Source organism: Thamnophis elegans, chromosome 9 (assembly GCF_009769535.1).
Source record: "Thamnophis elegans isolate rThaEle1 chromosome 9, rThaEle1.pri, whole genome shotgun sequence".
In the NCBI taxonomy this organism is placed as follows: Eukaryota; Metazoa; Chordata; class Lepidosauria; order Squamata; family Colubridae; genus Thamnophis; species Thamnophis elegans.
In genome coordinates, this window is record NC_045549.1 from 60,586,356 (window position 1) to 60,602,729 (window position 16,374).

Consider the following 16,374-nt stretch of genomic DNA (forward strand, 5'->3'; position numbering starts at 1 on the left):
TTCAGGATTTATATTTAGATCTTTGGACATTAAAAGCTGCTGTCCAGAGAAATCAGTTAGTGACCTCAGACATAAATCCTTGTTTAACACTATATATTTAGACATCAAATCAGCAGTTCAACTTATTCCTTTTTGAATGAGACAAATACAGTATATATCCGAGATGTTGAATATATGGTACGCGTGTCAGAGATGACACCCACAGCCCTCTCTGTAGGCACGTGCTCTGTCGCCAGCTGCTCTTCTGGGTTTTGTCATGCACATGCATGCCGGACAGCTGGTCCAGTGTGCATGCACACCAGGCCACCTGTCTGGGGCAAATGTGCATGACAGAACCCTGAATAGCAATTGGCTGCCACATGCATGTGCACTGGCCAGTTGCTCTCTTCCAGGTTCCGGCGCTCCAGATTCGGCACTCGGTGCCAAAAAGGTTAATCATCACTGGTATATATTGTTGAAATGAGATGCAGCAGAGAGTTGTTATATATAATTTATTTTTGCTACATGTTGCAGAATTGCAGAAGTCACTTATGCAGCAAATGAATCATAATAGCTTTTAGCCTCATCCTGCATTGCCTGAAACAAAGAATAGTTATAAATCTAGAGATTCCTAGCATTCAGATCATAAAACCTCTTTCTAGGTGGTAAGGCTCTGAGATGGAAAAAAAAAGCCTTTCTATTAGAAAATTATCTACTGAAGAGAATACAAGTACTAGATAATTTCTGGCTTGCAGTGAATGAACAGATGAAAGGATTTAGAGAAGCTACTTCATTAATATTACAAAATTATAGTTGCTGAAAGTGCAAAGTGAGGAACCAAATGTAATAGGTAGCATAGATTAAAATATGTATAATCAATATTAATTCAGCATCAGATACAAAAGCCATCTAGAAATAAATACACATTTTTTCCCAACTGTATTCAGAGAAATAATTCGAACTTTAGATTACCTATATTAAAACATGGCCAATGTTTATTTATATGCTATAGCTCAGTGAATATTGTTGAACATCAGGAACCATATTTTTTCACTAGAGTGAAAAATGTATTAAAAGTTGTTTTCTCATTTCTATGAAGCTGGTATTTCCAGATAGAGGGCCACTAAGACAATCTATTATGATGTTGTTGCTTAGCCTAAACTAAGAATATCTTGAATGTGAACAGTAATAATGAAATACTATTAATAGATCATAATAGTTTTGTGTGTAATAGCTGTCTCATCCTTCACACGAGCTAGATGACTTATACATTAATCACCTAAATCAGAGGTGGGTTCCTACCGGTTCGGTTCTGCTGAACCAGTAGTGGTATGGCGGCCTGGGTCGCTGGAACCGACAGTGACTCAGGCCTGCCACGCCCCTGAACCAGTTCCCCGGTCACTGCCATCGCCACCGCCATCTTGTTTTTGAGTTCTGTGTGTCCGTGCGCAAAGTGCGTGCATGAGCAAACCGGCAGTAAAGCTGGCCATAACCCACCTCTGACCTAAATGGAAAACAGATTTGCTTTGATGAACCTTTGAAGCAACAATGACTCTTTGACTGTCATCTGTTTGCTGAGTTGTTATATTTCGGGAGATGGATGTAGAATGTTCTAATGATCTTAATGACCACAATATTCTTATTGTGAACCCCTAAGAATGGACATTTGAGATTGTGTACAAGTGATATGAAATAAATAAATAGATAAGGTATAGAGTGTAATGGTCAAGGTGTTGGGATAGTATTAAGAAATGTAGATTCAGGTTCATAATTCCCCTTGAAACTCGCTGTCTGATTTTGGACAATTATAAAATTATAGAAATATTTCATGAACACTACTTTGAATTGCTAAGGAAAAAGTGGAGCATAAATGCAACCAAGAAAAAATAAGGAAAAATGATTTTTGATCTATTAAAGAGTAAAATATAAAATTAAGAAATGTATTCATGGGATATCTACATGGCTTAGGACCAGGATATCTGCGAGACCGCCTACTGCCACATACCTCCCAACGGCCGGTGAGATCCCACAGGGTGGGCCTCCTTCAGATGCCGTCATCCAGACAGTGTCGGCTGGCGACTCCCCGGAGGAGGGCCTTCTCTGTGGCTGCTCCGACCCTTTGGAATGAACTACCCCCAGAGATCCGGACCTTGCCTTCCGAAAAGCTGTTAAAACCTGGCTATTCCGGCAGGCCTGGGGCTGTTGACCTCATTGCTAAGGTCCAGCCCTGATCAGATTGGGTGCATGGGTAATGTTTTAAATTGTTTTCTTTTATTTTTTTATTAATTACTCTTTTTTTCATTTTGTAAGCCACCTGGAGTCCTCTGGGATTGGGCGGCCTATAAATCCACTAAATAAATAAATAAATAAATAAATAAATAAATAAATAAATAAATAAATAAATAAATAAATAAATAAATAAATAAATAAATAAATAAATAAATAAATAAATAAAATGATTTATCAATTAAAGATTCAAGCTTACTTCTAATATTTATTTTGATAATCCATTATTTTTCATTGATTGTTCTGAAACCACTTACACTTTAGAGCAGGGCTGTCAAACTCCTGGTGGGCCGGATGCATCACACGCTGGCCACACCCATGCCCAGTTAAGCAAGGGGGGGAAAGTCCCAATATGTCATGTGATACCACTATGATGATGTGAGGTTGACAACCCTGCTTTAGAGGGATACGCATATCATCCCTAAGAACTATGTGTTTTTCACAGAAGACATACATTTCTTTTGTAATTGGATCTCACTAAATAAAATAACTATGAACTATTAATGAATCACCATTTTATGTTTTGATTAATGGATTTATTGGAAGCACTTATTAAGACAATATTTCCTTTCTCAACGAAATAATGAATAAATAAAATAAAATTAAGAAAGCATCAGTATACTTTAATTGTTAATATCTAAGTGTAATAGAAAAGCTAGGTAAAGCTATAAGTTCATGTAATGTAATCTTCCAATTCATGACAGAGAGTGGAGTTATTTATCATACTTTAATGGATATGCTTTTAGACGTATAACAACTATGCTACAGACAGATTAATTTAAACCTTACAAATAATTGGCACTTTATTATTATCACAATTTATATGTTAAAATATAGAATAACAGAGTTGGAAAGGACCTTGTAGGTCATCTAAACGCAATTATTATATTATTAATATGTTATATTTTAATATTAAATTGGCTTGAATTTTCATTTCATCTAAGCAGATTTTCTGAAATCAAATGATTTACACAAGATATGTGTTCTAGAATGTGAGTCATAATTACTTAGGTTGAATTGACATTAAAGTCACATTAAACCCACATTTTGTTCTGAAACTAAGGCTCCTATAGTTTGGTGCTTACCAAGAAATCTTTTATATCATTAATTATTATGCTTTTAAATCTCAAGTTATGCTATGATTGTACACACACACACACACACACACACACACACACACACACATGCATATTCAGTCTTCTAGGAAACGCTGTGTGTTAATCTCCCAATAGGCAATTCTATAGTATATTATTATGCCTAAAAAGTCTAATATGAATTTTAAATTCAACTTTAATGTGTTTCAAAGATTTGTTTCATGTTAACAGATTCAATTGTTGAAGAAATCAAAGGAATAAGAAATTGAAGTTTTGTATCTTTCACTTCAGTAAATCTGAATTAAAAAAAATATCTTTATCACACTCAGTAAAAGCTGGTTTTCCCATGGCTCACTTTAATAGCAAAATGAATGATATCTGTACTTCAAACAAACATTTCCAGGACTCTGATAAGAACGTGTGTGAGATTAGCACTCATATTGGGAAAATTTTTACTTTAGTACATTCTGCAGTAGGAGAACATTTCAAAGCTTTTAAACCATAAAGATCGTGTACTTAACATGCATTCATTTGTCAAGAGACAACCATATAATTACAGCCAGTTTTGTAGAAAGGGCCCTCTCGTAGTGGCAGGACACTTAAAATTGTGATATACAAATATATTTAGAGATTTGTAAAGCAAGCCAACTATCAGAGCTGATAGATCCTGCAAGTACATTGGGGAACTTTACAATTGTCCAAAACTGCTAATGAGAAACCTATATTATTGTTTTTACACTGGCCACTGGGTGAGTGTGGTGTGTGATGGGCAATGATGTAAATTAATGGCCAACAGTTTATTTTGCAACAGGGATTGGTTTCATGAAAAATAATTTTTCCATGGACTGGGGGGTGGGAATAGTTTCGTTTTGCTTGCCTGCTGCTCACCTCCAACTATGCAGCCTTGTCCCTAAGAGGCCATGGACCAGTACTAGTCTGTGGTCTGGGATAGGGGACCCTGATGTAAGTCAATTAAATAAATAAAATAAAAACAACCCCATGGTTATTAACATTTTTTTTAAAAAACTGTAATAATCCAAGAAGGCTATAAATTAATACATTTTTAATCTCAAAGAGACCGAAAAGTTATTCTTCATTTATATGGTAACTAATTAATTCTACAATTATCTGTACATGACAGAGGTGGGTTCCTACCAATTCGCACCTATTCGGTACAACCGGTTCGTCAAATCTACCGAACCGGTTAGAAGAGGTTCCACCAGTGGACCCAGGAAGCAGGCCACATCTACAGAAGAGGTTCCAAAATTTTTTGAAACCCACCACTGCCACACACACACACACACACACACACTGACAGAGAGAGAGAGAGAAATAAATGAAGAAATAAATAAATAAATACATAAATAAAAGAAAAAGTGTGAGAGAGATGAAAGAAAAAAAGAAAAAAGGGACAGAGAGACAAAAGGAAGGAGAGAGAGAAAGAGAGAGAGAGAACACATGGCCTGTAAGCCACTCCCACCAGGTCACATGGCCAGCAAGCCACTCCCACAAAGGAGGCCACACCCACAGAGTAGGTTCCAAAAAATTTTGAAACCCACCACTGGTACATGATCTATTTCTTTAAGATGCTGACATAGCAATAAGTGGATTTATAGTTTATCTTGAGTTAGTACTGTGAGATTTTGCCATTTTAAACAGGGAAAATGTTGCATCTATGAAATTTCTGTGCTTAGAATATGACTTTGCTTTGTCCATTCTACCTAAACAGAGAAAAGACAAATACTTATGTAAATGTAAGTAGGAGGTGGGCGCTTGCCTCATATTATGTCTTATCACAAGCCCTCCACAAATGATAACACCTTTGAAAAAGCTTACCATTCTTACAACATTTTAAATTTATTTCATTCTGATTTTAATGGAATTTTGCAATACAGAGAACCAGATTCTGTATATACAGATTTAAGAGTTCAGATTTAGAGGTGATTTAGTCTGGTGAAACAGACTAAACACCAAACCAATTCAACAGGATCTGCAACCCTCTGCACAAGGTATGGAAGGTCAATGAAGCTGGAATAGGCAGTCAAACCTTGAATCTGCTAGATCCAATGCTAATGACAGCACTTGGATGCAACACACATCTGCCACGCTGGATGCCATTTACTTAATTTAGGGTAGGAACATGCAAGTTATGGTTCAGACTATTTGCAGGTAACTACATAATTTCTTAGTGGCTCCCACTGTTTGCATCACTATAAATTTTCAATCTTTTAAAACCCTAAGACACCATGGCTCTGAAACCCTAAGAGGAAACAAACAAATGACGTACTGCCACTAGTAATAGCATCAGCAGCAGTGCAACAACAATACACAACTGCTGAAACCCAGTCAATTCTAATCAAGATTATGTAATTATTAGAATGTGATTATTGAACAAGAACTCTTAAGAATTTTGTTCTGATTGGTGAAGGGACTTAGAAAATCATGTTATCATTTGTTAAGGGAAAACAATGAATGTTTATGTTATTGCATACCTAATGATAATAATGATAAAATAATCTAATTCACCTGTTAAGAGAATTAAGTTTATATAAGTGGGAGCACAGAATCAATCATCTGTTTAAAAAGTTAATCAGAGTCAGGTGTGATTAAAGTATGGGTGGGAAGTGATGAAGATATCTCAGTTTCATAGATTATATTGGGAACTTGACAAATACCCTGGAAGGCAACAGTGGCTATTCTTCTTTATAGTTGCTAAAAAAACAAAAAACATTTATTTATTTATTTATTTATTTATTTATTTATTTATTTATTTATTTATTTATCTTGTATGCCGCCCACTCCCGGAGGACTCCAGGCGGCTCACAAAAGACAAGGGAAAGGGGGAAAACGAGACAAAGACAACATATTAAAAACAAAACCAACATTCACAATTTCCGTGGAGGTAAATGTTTCTCAGCCCCCCCCCCCCAGCCTGCTAGAACAGCCAGGACTTGGTGGCTTTGCGGAAGGCCGGGAGGGTAGTAAGGGTCCGGATCTCAACAGGGAGCTCGTTCCAGAGGGCTGGAGCTGCAACAGAGAAGGCTCTCCCCCGGGGAGTCGCCAGCCAACATTGGCTGGCAGATGGAATCCGGAGGAGACCTAACCTGTATGATCTAATTGGTCTGAGAGAGGAATGCCACCAATAGTTAAATTAAATCCAGTGAGGGAACTTTACTTTTTAAATTCTTTGTAGAATCAGTTGGAATGGACCTTTGACATAGCTGGAATAGTACAATAAATTAGACATTCTGTCATCTGAGTCAGCAAAAACAATGCAAATAAGCAACTAAGACAATTGGTATGATTAATAGCCATGTTTTAGCAAATGCCCCCTTCATTCAATAATACTTTTCAGATTTACAATCTGTATTTTAATCATTAGTCATAAAAGTTTGTAATGTGTCTGACATACACTAACAAGCAAGTAATATAATAAACTGAAATTCACAGACTAAATTTCATCTAATAAATTCTCTTGGGAACTAAAATATTGTGATAAGAAAATATAATATTATCAGGTCTGAGTTTTATAATAAGAGTCATCTATTACCGGAAGGCCCTTAGAAGCTAATTTATTGGGTATATCCTGACTGTTGATACTTCAAATTAGTTTCCTATATGGATAGAAAATGACTATGGGATGGAATGTGCATCATATAAAAAAATGTCCATTATATTCGCTGGGCTTCAGAGGTGGGTGAGGAGAAATCAGTTCTCTTACCTTTTGTGGATTATATATTGAATTACTTATCAATTTAGACTTTAATTCATAATAATATTGACTTTCTGTTATCATATTATTACTGTATATACTCGAGTATAAGCCTAGTTTTTCAGCCCACTTTTTGGGCTGAAAAAAGCCGCCTCGGCTTATACTCGAGTCAGTGAAAAATTTGCCCGAAATGGAGGAGAAAAAGGGGCGGGGCCATGCCGCTGGGTGACACTCGTGAATGGCCCAGTGCCCCTGTGAGTTTCCCCTCCCTCTGTGTCAGTTTGCCGCGCAGCGCGCACCGCACCATCCCCCCTCCTCACGTTCTAATGTAATGCAGGGCTGTCTTACGATTCCCCTTCCTCCCCCTCCTGCCGCTCTGCAACGATGTCCCACCTCCTCCTTGTTATGGCAAGCAGCCACATAGCGATGTCCCACCTCCTCTGGTACAGTGATCCAATGATAGGAATCACTGTGCCGTGTGTCATAGGAGGCGGGACATCGCTCCCGCGGCTGCACGGGATATCATCATCACAGCGGGACATCAGCATCATGAGGTGAGTGAAGTATTTCATTGAATACACCGCTAGTTTACTGTTTTTCTTTGAAATAAATATTCAAAAACATTATTGGTATCTATTTTTATTTTTGAAATTTACCGGTAGCTGCTGCATTTCCCACCCTAGGCTTATACTCGAGTCAATAACTTTTCCAGTTTTTTGTGGTAAAATTAGGTGCCTCGGCTTATATTCGGGTCGGCCTATACTCGAGTATATACGGTAATTTATGACAGTGAGGCCCACTGAAAGGCAAGCTTCTTAAATATTTATTTCTGATTCAAACATACAAACAGAACATACAAAATAATTTGCTGAAATTATGTATATTGTTATACACACACACATATATATACACACACACATACATACATACATATACATACATACATACATACATACATACATACATACATACATACATGAAAAAGAAATATTACATACGGGTTTTCCGTGCAGAATCCTCTACAAAAAGGGAAGAAATATCTTCATCAACTCCTGCTTCATTCTTTGCAATACAAGTGTATGCTCCTGTATCTTCATAACGTACATTGCTAATGTGGACTTCACTGCCATTTGCTGTACACAGAATTAAAAATATAAATATGCATGATTTATTATTTTACTCATGTTACTGGAATTACAAAATTAAGTGTATCTTTTTTTTTTGCATAATAGCAATAGCACTTAGACTTATATACTGCTTCAAAGTACTTTCCAGCCATCTCTAAGTGGTTTACAGAGTCAGCATATTGTCCCCAACAATCTGGTCCTAATTTTACTGGCCTCAGAAGGATGAAAGGCTGAATCAACCTTGAGCCAGTGAGACTTGAACTGCCAAACTGCTGGCAGTCAGCAGTCAGCAGAATTAGCTGCAGTACTGCATTCTAACAATTGTAGCACCACATCTCTAATATAATTATATTATTTGCCCTTTCTTATAAAGATAGCGCTCGTTTAACAATTGGTAACTCCATCACTAAGCAACGTAATCATAAAATGATACACCACAACTTATTATATCAGTCCATCATTTTCAATCGTAGTCATTAAGCAAATCACCTTGGGTCATTCAGCACAAAGCTACCTACCACAACTTGTGTCTACCTACCAGCGCCCCCATTGACTTTGCTTGTCAGAAGCCGGGTGTGAAAGTCCAAATGGATTGTAAATGCACACTGGTTGCCAAAGACCTGAATTGTGATCATGTGACTGTGCGCATGCTGTGATAGCCAGAATTTTGAAGACTGGTTGTAAGTTTCCTTTTTTAACACATGGTAAGTTTGAAGGATTACTGAACAAGTGCTTACTAGGAGAGTATTACTGTATTTTATTTTGAATAATATAAACTATGCCCACGATATATGGTTTGTTAATGAAAATTCACTTTCTCTTACTATTAGAATTTGGGAATAAAAATAAATACTATACTATATCAATCCCAACATGCATATTTCAACACAATTTAATGTAATTGTATACTAATAAGATATTCTATTTTAAAAAAGTATAAAATGTTCCTCTACCCCTGGAAATAATTTTGATGTAATAAAATACTGTGGCTCTTGAAAGATAATACAATTATATTTATAACTCGTGTTTATAGAAATAAGGCTGAATTTTATTATTGATTTCTGAATGAAGGTGTGGGCAGTATCCCTGAGTTGTGACTTACTGTCTCGATAAAATCAGACATTTCAGATAATGTAACTAAGTTTTTTTTAGCAAACATTATTGTTCTTTTCAAATATTTAAATAAATGGCAATAGGTACCCTTTAGATAAACTGTTCGAAATACTATCCATCAAAATTCTCTAATTCTCACATTTAAATGGAAATGTGTTGTGGCCCAGCAGGAGCTGTTGGAGCTGCAAACAGACTCCGCCAGCGAGGGGCCTTATGAGTCGGCTCTGGAAGAGGTGGAGAACCCTGGACAGGGTTCCGACTCCGAGCAGGGCACAGAGAGGCTGGTTGGCCACCAGGAGGTGCCTGAGGCATGGAGCAGTGGTGAGAATCAAAGGGAATGTGCTCCTGACGTCATGCCTTGGAGTAGTGACGAGGAGACAAGGGAGGTGGACCTGGATTTCAAAAAATAATTAGACCCAGGTGATTGTAATTAGTCTCCTCTCAAGATTGTATTTAAGGAGGGACTGGGAGGAGTTTGGTTTTGCAGGATTCAACTTCATTCTTAACGCCAGAAAAGCATTAAGATCTGTCTCTGTCGACCTCTGAGTTGCTGTCAAGGTTCTTATCTTTTTGTTTATGTTTGGGCTTTCAGCCACCAAGATTTATGTTTCCTGCTAATAAAGTGCTGTAGAATTCCAGTTAAACTTGAGAGACCACCTGCTGCCAATTACTTCCCAAAGACCTATTAGATCACACAGGGTTCGCCTCCTCCGGGTTCCATCTACTAGCCAATGCCACCTGGCTACTACCCGGGGGAGGGCCTTCTCTGTGGCAGCTTCGGCCCTCTGGAACGAACTCCCCGCAGGGATTCAGACCCTCACCTCTCTCAAGACCTTCCGAAAAGCCGTCAAAACCTGGCTTTGCCGGCAGGTCTGGGGTTGACCTGTTCCCCTCCCCTCTCGACTTGTGTGGTTGTGTGATTCTTGCTTATTTTAATGATTTGTACTCTGTTCTATGTTCCCCTATCCCTTTTTGAGTTGTTTGCCGCCCTGAGTCCCTCCCGGAGAAGGGCGGCATACAAATAATAAAATTCAATTCAATTCAGTTCAATTCAATTCAAACTTTTCTCGGCATTTGTTACTGGATGGAGGAAGGCGTCAGAACAGAAATGCATAGCATCTCTGGGCTACTGAATGATCACCAGTTTCATGTAGATATTGAAAGTGAATGATGAGAATCCTGAACATAAGATGGGTCTAGGTTTGGACCTGTCTCCTTCTACCACCTGGAATGATAGATGAAATACTGCAATATGGTATGTCACCAAAAAAGATGAGTCTTTTTGAAAATAACAAATTATGTTATTAAAAGATGCTTCTTTTTACCTTGAAGAGTTAGCTGTTTGGATAACTTTGGAGTTATATCAATTCCATTCTTCAACCAACCAAGCACTGGATTCGGAATACCCTCAGCATGACATCGAAGAGTAGCTGTCACTCCTGGCTCCCTAGCTTGACTTTCAGGAAAGACTCTTATGACGGGTGGAACTGTATAAGAAAAAAAAAAGGTATATCAAATGCAAAGATTATGAATAGAAATATTTCTTACAACAATCAATGATAAGAACCATATCCATATATTATGTCAAAGAAAAGAACAATGGAATATGATAACTAACCCTACATAGCTCTGCCAAACAATCAGATATATGATTTTTAGGTTTGTAAATAAATCTTGATTTGATTCAGATCAGAGATTCATGACTCAAGTTTTTGATTGAGAGGCAAACTTTCTTGAGCTGAATTCAGATTGGGAAAATTCATTCTTTGAATATAAATAGCTGTGTACTGCAGTTACTTCATTTTTGGAGAGAATGTGATAAAAATAGCAATGCATATTTATGACAGTTTCAGTTAAATACCGTATGTCTAAAAGATTCCTATCAGTATTTTTAATACATAAACCCTGTACTTGATATGGAGAGCTAGCAAAAAGGAGGGAGAAATAACACAGCAGCTCTCAAATTAGTCAGGAGGGAGCCTAACTGGTGCTCAATTGGTGTAAGAGATTTCCGACTATTACTTTACAAAATTGTTTAAAAATAAGAATTTACTCTTCCTTTTACCATTTTAAGAATAACCACAGACATAACCCCTGTGGGCCAATGTGCTTTACTGTCTCTGTTTATTGATTGTTGAGCTTGGACATCTTCCATCATTAGTACAGAATTAACCATTCACTCACTTTTATGCAGTATGGAGCTTTAGGGCTCTAGTTACTGGCTTTTTGGTGACACGGGAGTTAATGTATGCGGTACATAGACTACACTTTCAGCAACAACTCTATGTTGCTTAGCTAGTTAGCAGAAACAAGGAAACAGGCCAGCCCAATGAGATGGTATTGATGAGATAGCATGTAGAAAGTGGTACTTTAGCTTTGCCATCCCATTTTTCTATCTCCAAAACTGTTATCCCTTCTTTTATATTCCATACCTGCCTCAATCATGCAGAATTTAAAAGCACAATCATATCCTAAATTAGCCATGAGTCCATAATCTTAATGTTGACAACTGTAAACACTCAGTTTGCAGGGAGAGTATAGAAATATAACAAATCATTAGAATCCTGCTCAAGAAACATTGAAATTTACTATAGATAGATTTACTGCAATATAGCATTTTCTATAGATAAATACTACCACAATAATTAAAGACACGGAGGGGATTAAGGATTGAACAAATTTGGATACACTGTTAACAGGCCCAAAGGTTCTAAGCATGATTAGAAAAGGTTGTATCCATAATTTTAAAACAGGCAGAAAATCAGTTTTGCAAATGAGAGGTCAGACCACAATGTAAAATGGAAGAGTTCATAGTTTAAACCCAAAGCAATATTATACCTGGGAAAGAAGCAATTTTATAAACTAAAGAAACCTGAAAAGAAAACACCTAGATAAAAAGACCTGAAATCTGTTATCAGTCTTGAAACCCAAACCTATAAAGAGTGAATTCAAAGAAAGACTATACATGCATACATACATACATACATACATACATACATACATACATACATACATACATGATATAAAAGATACGTAATACACTATATTGCCAAAAGTATTCGCTCACCCATCCACACAATCAAAAGCAGTTGTGAGCGAATACTTTTGGCAATATAGTGTTTATAAAAGTCCCTGCAGCTTTTATTTCATTAGTCATTGCTGACCATAGGGGCGCCTCTCTGTTTCAAGGCCATTGAGCCAGCATTGTCCAAAGACATTTCCATAGTCACGTGGTCAGCATAATGTCACAGAACACTGTTTTTTGTTTTTTTTTTGCCATTAATAATTCTTTATTTCATTTTCATTTTCATTTTATACAATCACTTATATACTGTGCGTAACAAATAACAAAAAAAGGAAAAAATCCACCATAAAAAAAAACCCAACATGACACTTCAATCCCCCATACACCCTTTCTTCTCCCCCTCCAACTTTCATTTCTCCCCTCCAGCATTCCCCTCTTCTACTTCCCTTCCCCCTCAGACATCTCCCCCTCCCTCCATCTCACCCTCCTTACGTTCCCCTCTCTCTCCCTCTTTACTTCTCCCTCTTCTTTCCCTCTTCTCCTCACTTTGGTGTATCCCTACAATTAATCTATTCAGTTTATTTTTTAGAAAATAAAAGAGAAAAAGAAAAAAAAGAAAAACGAGCCGCAGTATACAAGTGAATTCTTATTGTTCTAAGAATTGAAACTGTAATTCCACCCTCCCCCCTATAATCCCCCCTCCCTAACCCCCTTACGGCTTCCCAGGTCCCATACCCGGCATAGTTCTTTAACAAGCACTTGAGTATAATAAAGCCAGCTAACTTTAAAGTTAAAAAAATAAAAGAAAAAACAAAAAAAAGGGAATAGTAAAAAATAGAAAAGAAAAAAACACACACAGAAAAAAAAAAAGAAAAACAAGAAAGATCAATAAACCCACTACATTAACACAGCTTCCCATCATCTGTAAATCTTAAACAATGTAGCTCATTCCAAATTTCGGTTATTTTACTACTTGCAGGGTTTCAAACTGTGTTAGAGCCAGGTAAGTTAATCAATTAGGATTCCCCAACTAAAAGTCTCATTGCTTTATCTATCTATTCAGACCTTTAATTTATCTCTTTTTTATCCGAATATCCAAACCTTTCTATAAAACCATTAAACTCATGTACTTCTTTCATTTTTCATTTCCAACACCTCCCATTCTATCCTTACCCACATCCACATGTAAATTTTTTACCTTCCACCCTGCCTTTATCCATATCCACATATATATTTTATCCGCGTCCATTGCTCCTCACATATTTACTCCACCTTCCTGGAGACTCTCTGACTAATCTTTCTTAACCTTATATTGAAATAGCAACTGATACAAACATCAGCTTGCGTTCTAGCCCCAAGTAGTCTAGTTAAGCTTTCGCTACCCTTCCCTCTCCCACGCGCCTCCCAACTCCGTTCGTCCCAGACCACAACTCAAAAAGATCGCGATCTCCGCTCTCCTCGCCTAGGAAAATAATTCATGCGCAATTTGAGTTAGAGTTCAAACAAATCTTATATACAATATGTGTCCACAATCAGCAACGCTTCTTTCAGTCTCCATGTCTCATCATCGATATACAACTTTTCCATTTTATCCCAGGCAGAAATCATAAAGTTTTAAGAACATCGCTAAGTCTTTATTCTTTACTCTTCTGCCCTTCTGGAAGAGGAAAGCAACACCCTCCGCCTTGTAGCCCCATGTCTCGCTGCTTGTCTTCTCCTTCTCCTTGTCTCTCTCCGGGTCCGGATGAATCAGGAAGTCCCGCCTTCAGGGTCTTGTAATAAAATTCTCGGGCTTCACAGACAGAATTAATGCGGTGTTTTTGATTGCCAAATGTAACTGTAATGCCAGCTGGGACTTCCCATTTGTATGGAATCTGAGAATTTCTGAGTTCTTCAGTTAAGAAAATGTAATCTCTCCTTGCTCTTAATATTTGAGATGGTATCTCTTTAAAAACAATCAAGTCCTGTCCATCAATTCTCAACCTCTTGTTGTAAAGCTTCTGTATGATCACATTTCTGGATTCCCTTGTGGTAAAGTATATAATTATGTCCCTCGGAAGCTGTCGCTGTTTTGCTACCCACGAATTCTGGCGGTAAATTTTTTGAATCTGCCAATCAAAGTTAAGTCCCGGACTTCCCACCGAGCGGCTAAGAGCCTCAAAGAAGATCTGTTTCAAATTCTCCTGTTCGTTTTCACGCAGTCCTCTAACTCTTATTGCGAAGGCAGTCTTATTATAATTTATCATGACAAGTTGTTTTTGAGCATTTTCAATTTCCTGTTGTAACGTTTGAATTTTGGATGTCAAATTAAAGTTAGTTTCTTCCAAAAGTTCCAATTTATCCTCCGTTTCAGCAATATAATCTGTCATGACTGTCATTACTGCGATCATATCCTCCTTTGCTTGAGCAATTTTAGCATCAAATTGATCATATAAATCCGATATCAGTTGATTAATTTCCTGTCTGAAATTATTAAGCGTTTTGAGAAGAAATTCTTGTGTTAACAAATCTCCAGTGGAGGACGTAGGAGGCAAGGGTAGCGGCTTCATAGCAGTTTTTTGAGATATGTTATTAAGGAAGCGCTTCTGCTTAGATTTGGGAGCCATTCCAGAATAAAAATAAAAGACAAGCAATCAGGCTAGCCAAGAATCAAAGTCTCTGCTCCCCTCAGTTAATCTTTTAACAGTTAATACGGAGAAGCCTTCAGGAGAGTAGGGCTGACTAAGTACGTCACATCAAACACAAAAGCTATAAGATCGCCATCTTGTGACGCAGCTAGAAAAGGGAGCCTTTTGCAAAGTTGAAGCTGGTATTTTAGATAGTAATAGAAGAAATTCCTCAGGAATGGTCCCCGCCCGGATTGATTTTTAAATAGCTTAGCTTTGTCCTGGGGGGGGGGGCAATCTGCCTAGGGCTGCAAAAAAAAGCAGCTGCGGAGAACTGGCTGGAGTAAAAGCTCAGCTAATGTTGAACCTCTTCTCCATTCACAGCAAAAAAAAAAGGCTATGAATTACAAAGAGATCCTAACGACTGACCTTCTCCCTGCCCCTTTCTGCCAGAAAGGGGAGATATCTATAGATCTTATAAGATATACAGACCAGAACCCTGAGAGGAGCTCCGTTGAGCTCCCGACGGCGGCAGCTCCTCCCCCCGAAGCCCGTCACAGAACACTGTTATCTTCCCATCAAAGTAGTACCTATTTATCTAGTCACATTTGCATGTTTCAAACTGCTAGGTTGACAGGACCTGGAACGAGGATAGGAGCTCATCCCATCATATGGCATTCAAGTCTCAAACCTGGGCTGCTGGCTTTGCAGCTGACAAGTCCAGCATCTTAATTGTTGACCACTGCACCACTGCAAAACATATGGTGAGATGGAATTGACAAGGATATGTTTAAAGTACTCTTCAGCTCAGAATTTCTAGTCAGTGTGTTGACTTAGATAAATGTAGTGTCGTGAAAAAGCCACAGAAAGGTTACTTTCAAATGAATACTCTCTTAAATAGCAGAAAGTATACCAAACATTTGTGTCTACAGTTTGCCAGAGATACAGTATGTACATAAATATCAAATCAAACTGGTCAGTCCTAGAGGAGATAAATCCTGACTGCTCTTTAGAAGGCCAAATCCTGAAGATGAAATTCAAATACTTTGGCCACCTAATGAGAAGGAAGGACTCACTGGAGAAGAGTCTCATGCTGGGAAGGATTGAGGGCAAATGAAGAAGGGGATGGTAGAGAAGGAGGTGGTGGATGGAGTCACTGAAGCAGTTGGTGTGAGCTTAAATGGAATCCAGAGGATGTTGGAGAAAGGCCTGGAAGAATGTTGTCCATGGGGTCATGATGGGTCAGACACGACTTCGCAACTAACACCAACAACAAATGTATATAAATGTATACCCATACTGCTATTTTTTTTCTGAGTAAGCTTCATGAAATGGGCAGAAAAAGAGGAAGAAGTTATTAAATTATGACATAATCAATAAAAAGATCCTGTACTTAGTACTAATAATTATATTTTTCATTACTTTTTAATTC

At 37.7% G+C, this 16,374-nt stretch overlaps 1 protein-coding gene across 1 annotated transcript in view; it reads right to left on the reverse strand.

The window, feature by feature from the left end:
- Positions 1 to 16,374, reverse strand: part of FSTL5 (follistatin like 5) — a 180,918-nt gene that overhangs the window by 57,802 nt on the left and 106,742 nt on the right. The window contains exons 6-7 of the mRNA XM_032223653.1: positions 10,637 to 10,798; positions 8,070 to 8,204 (exon numbers count right to left, since the gene is read on the reverse strand). Of these exons, the coding sequence (XP_032079544.1) occupies positions 8,070 to 8,204; positions 10,637 to 10,798 (297 nt within the window). The remainder of the gene's footprint in view (positions 1 to 8,069; positions 8,205 to 10,636; positions 10,799 to 16,374) is intronic.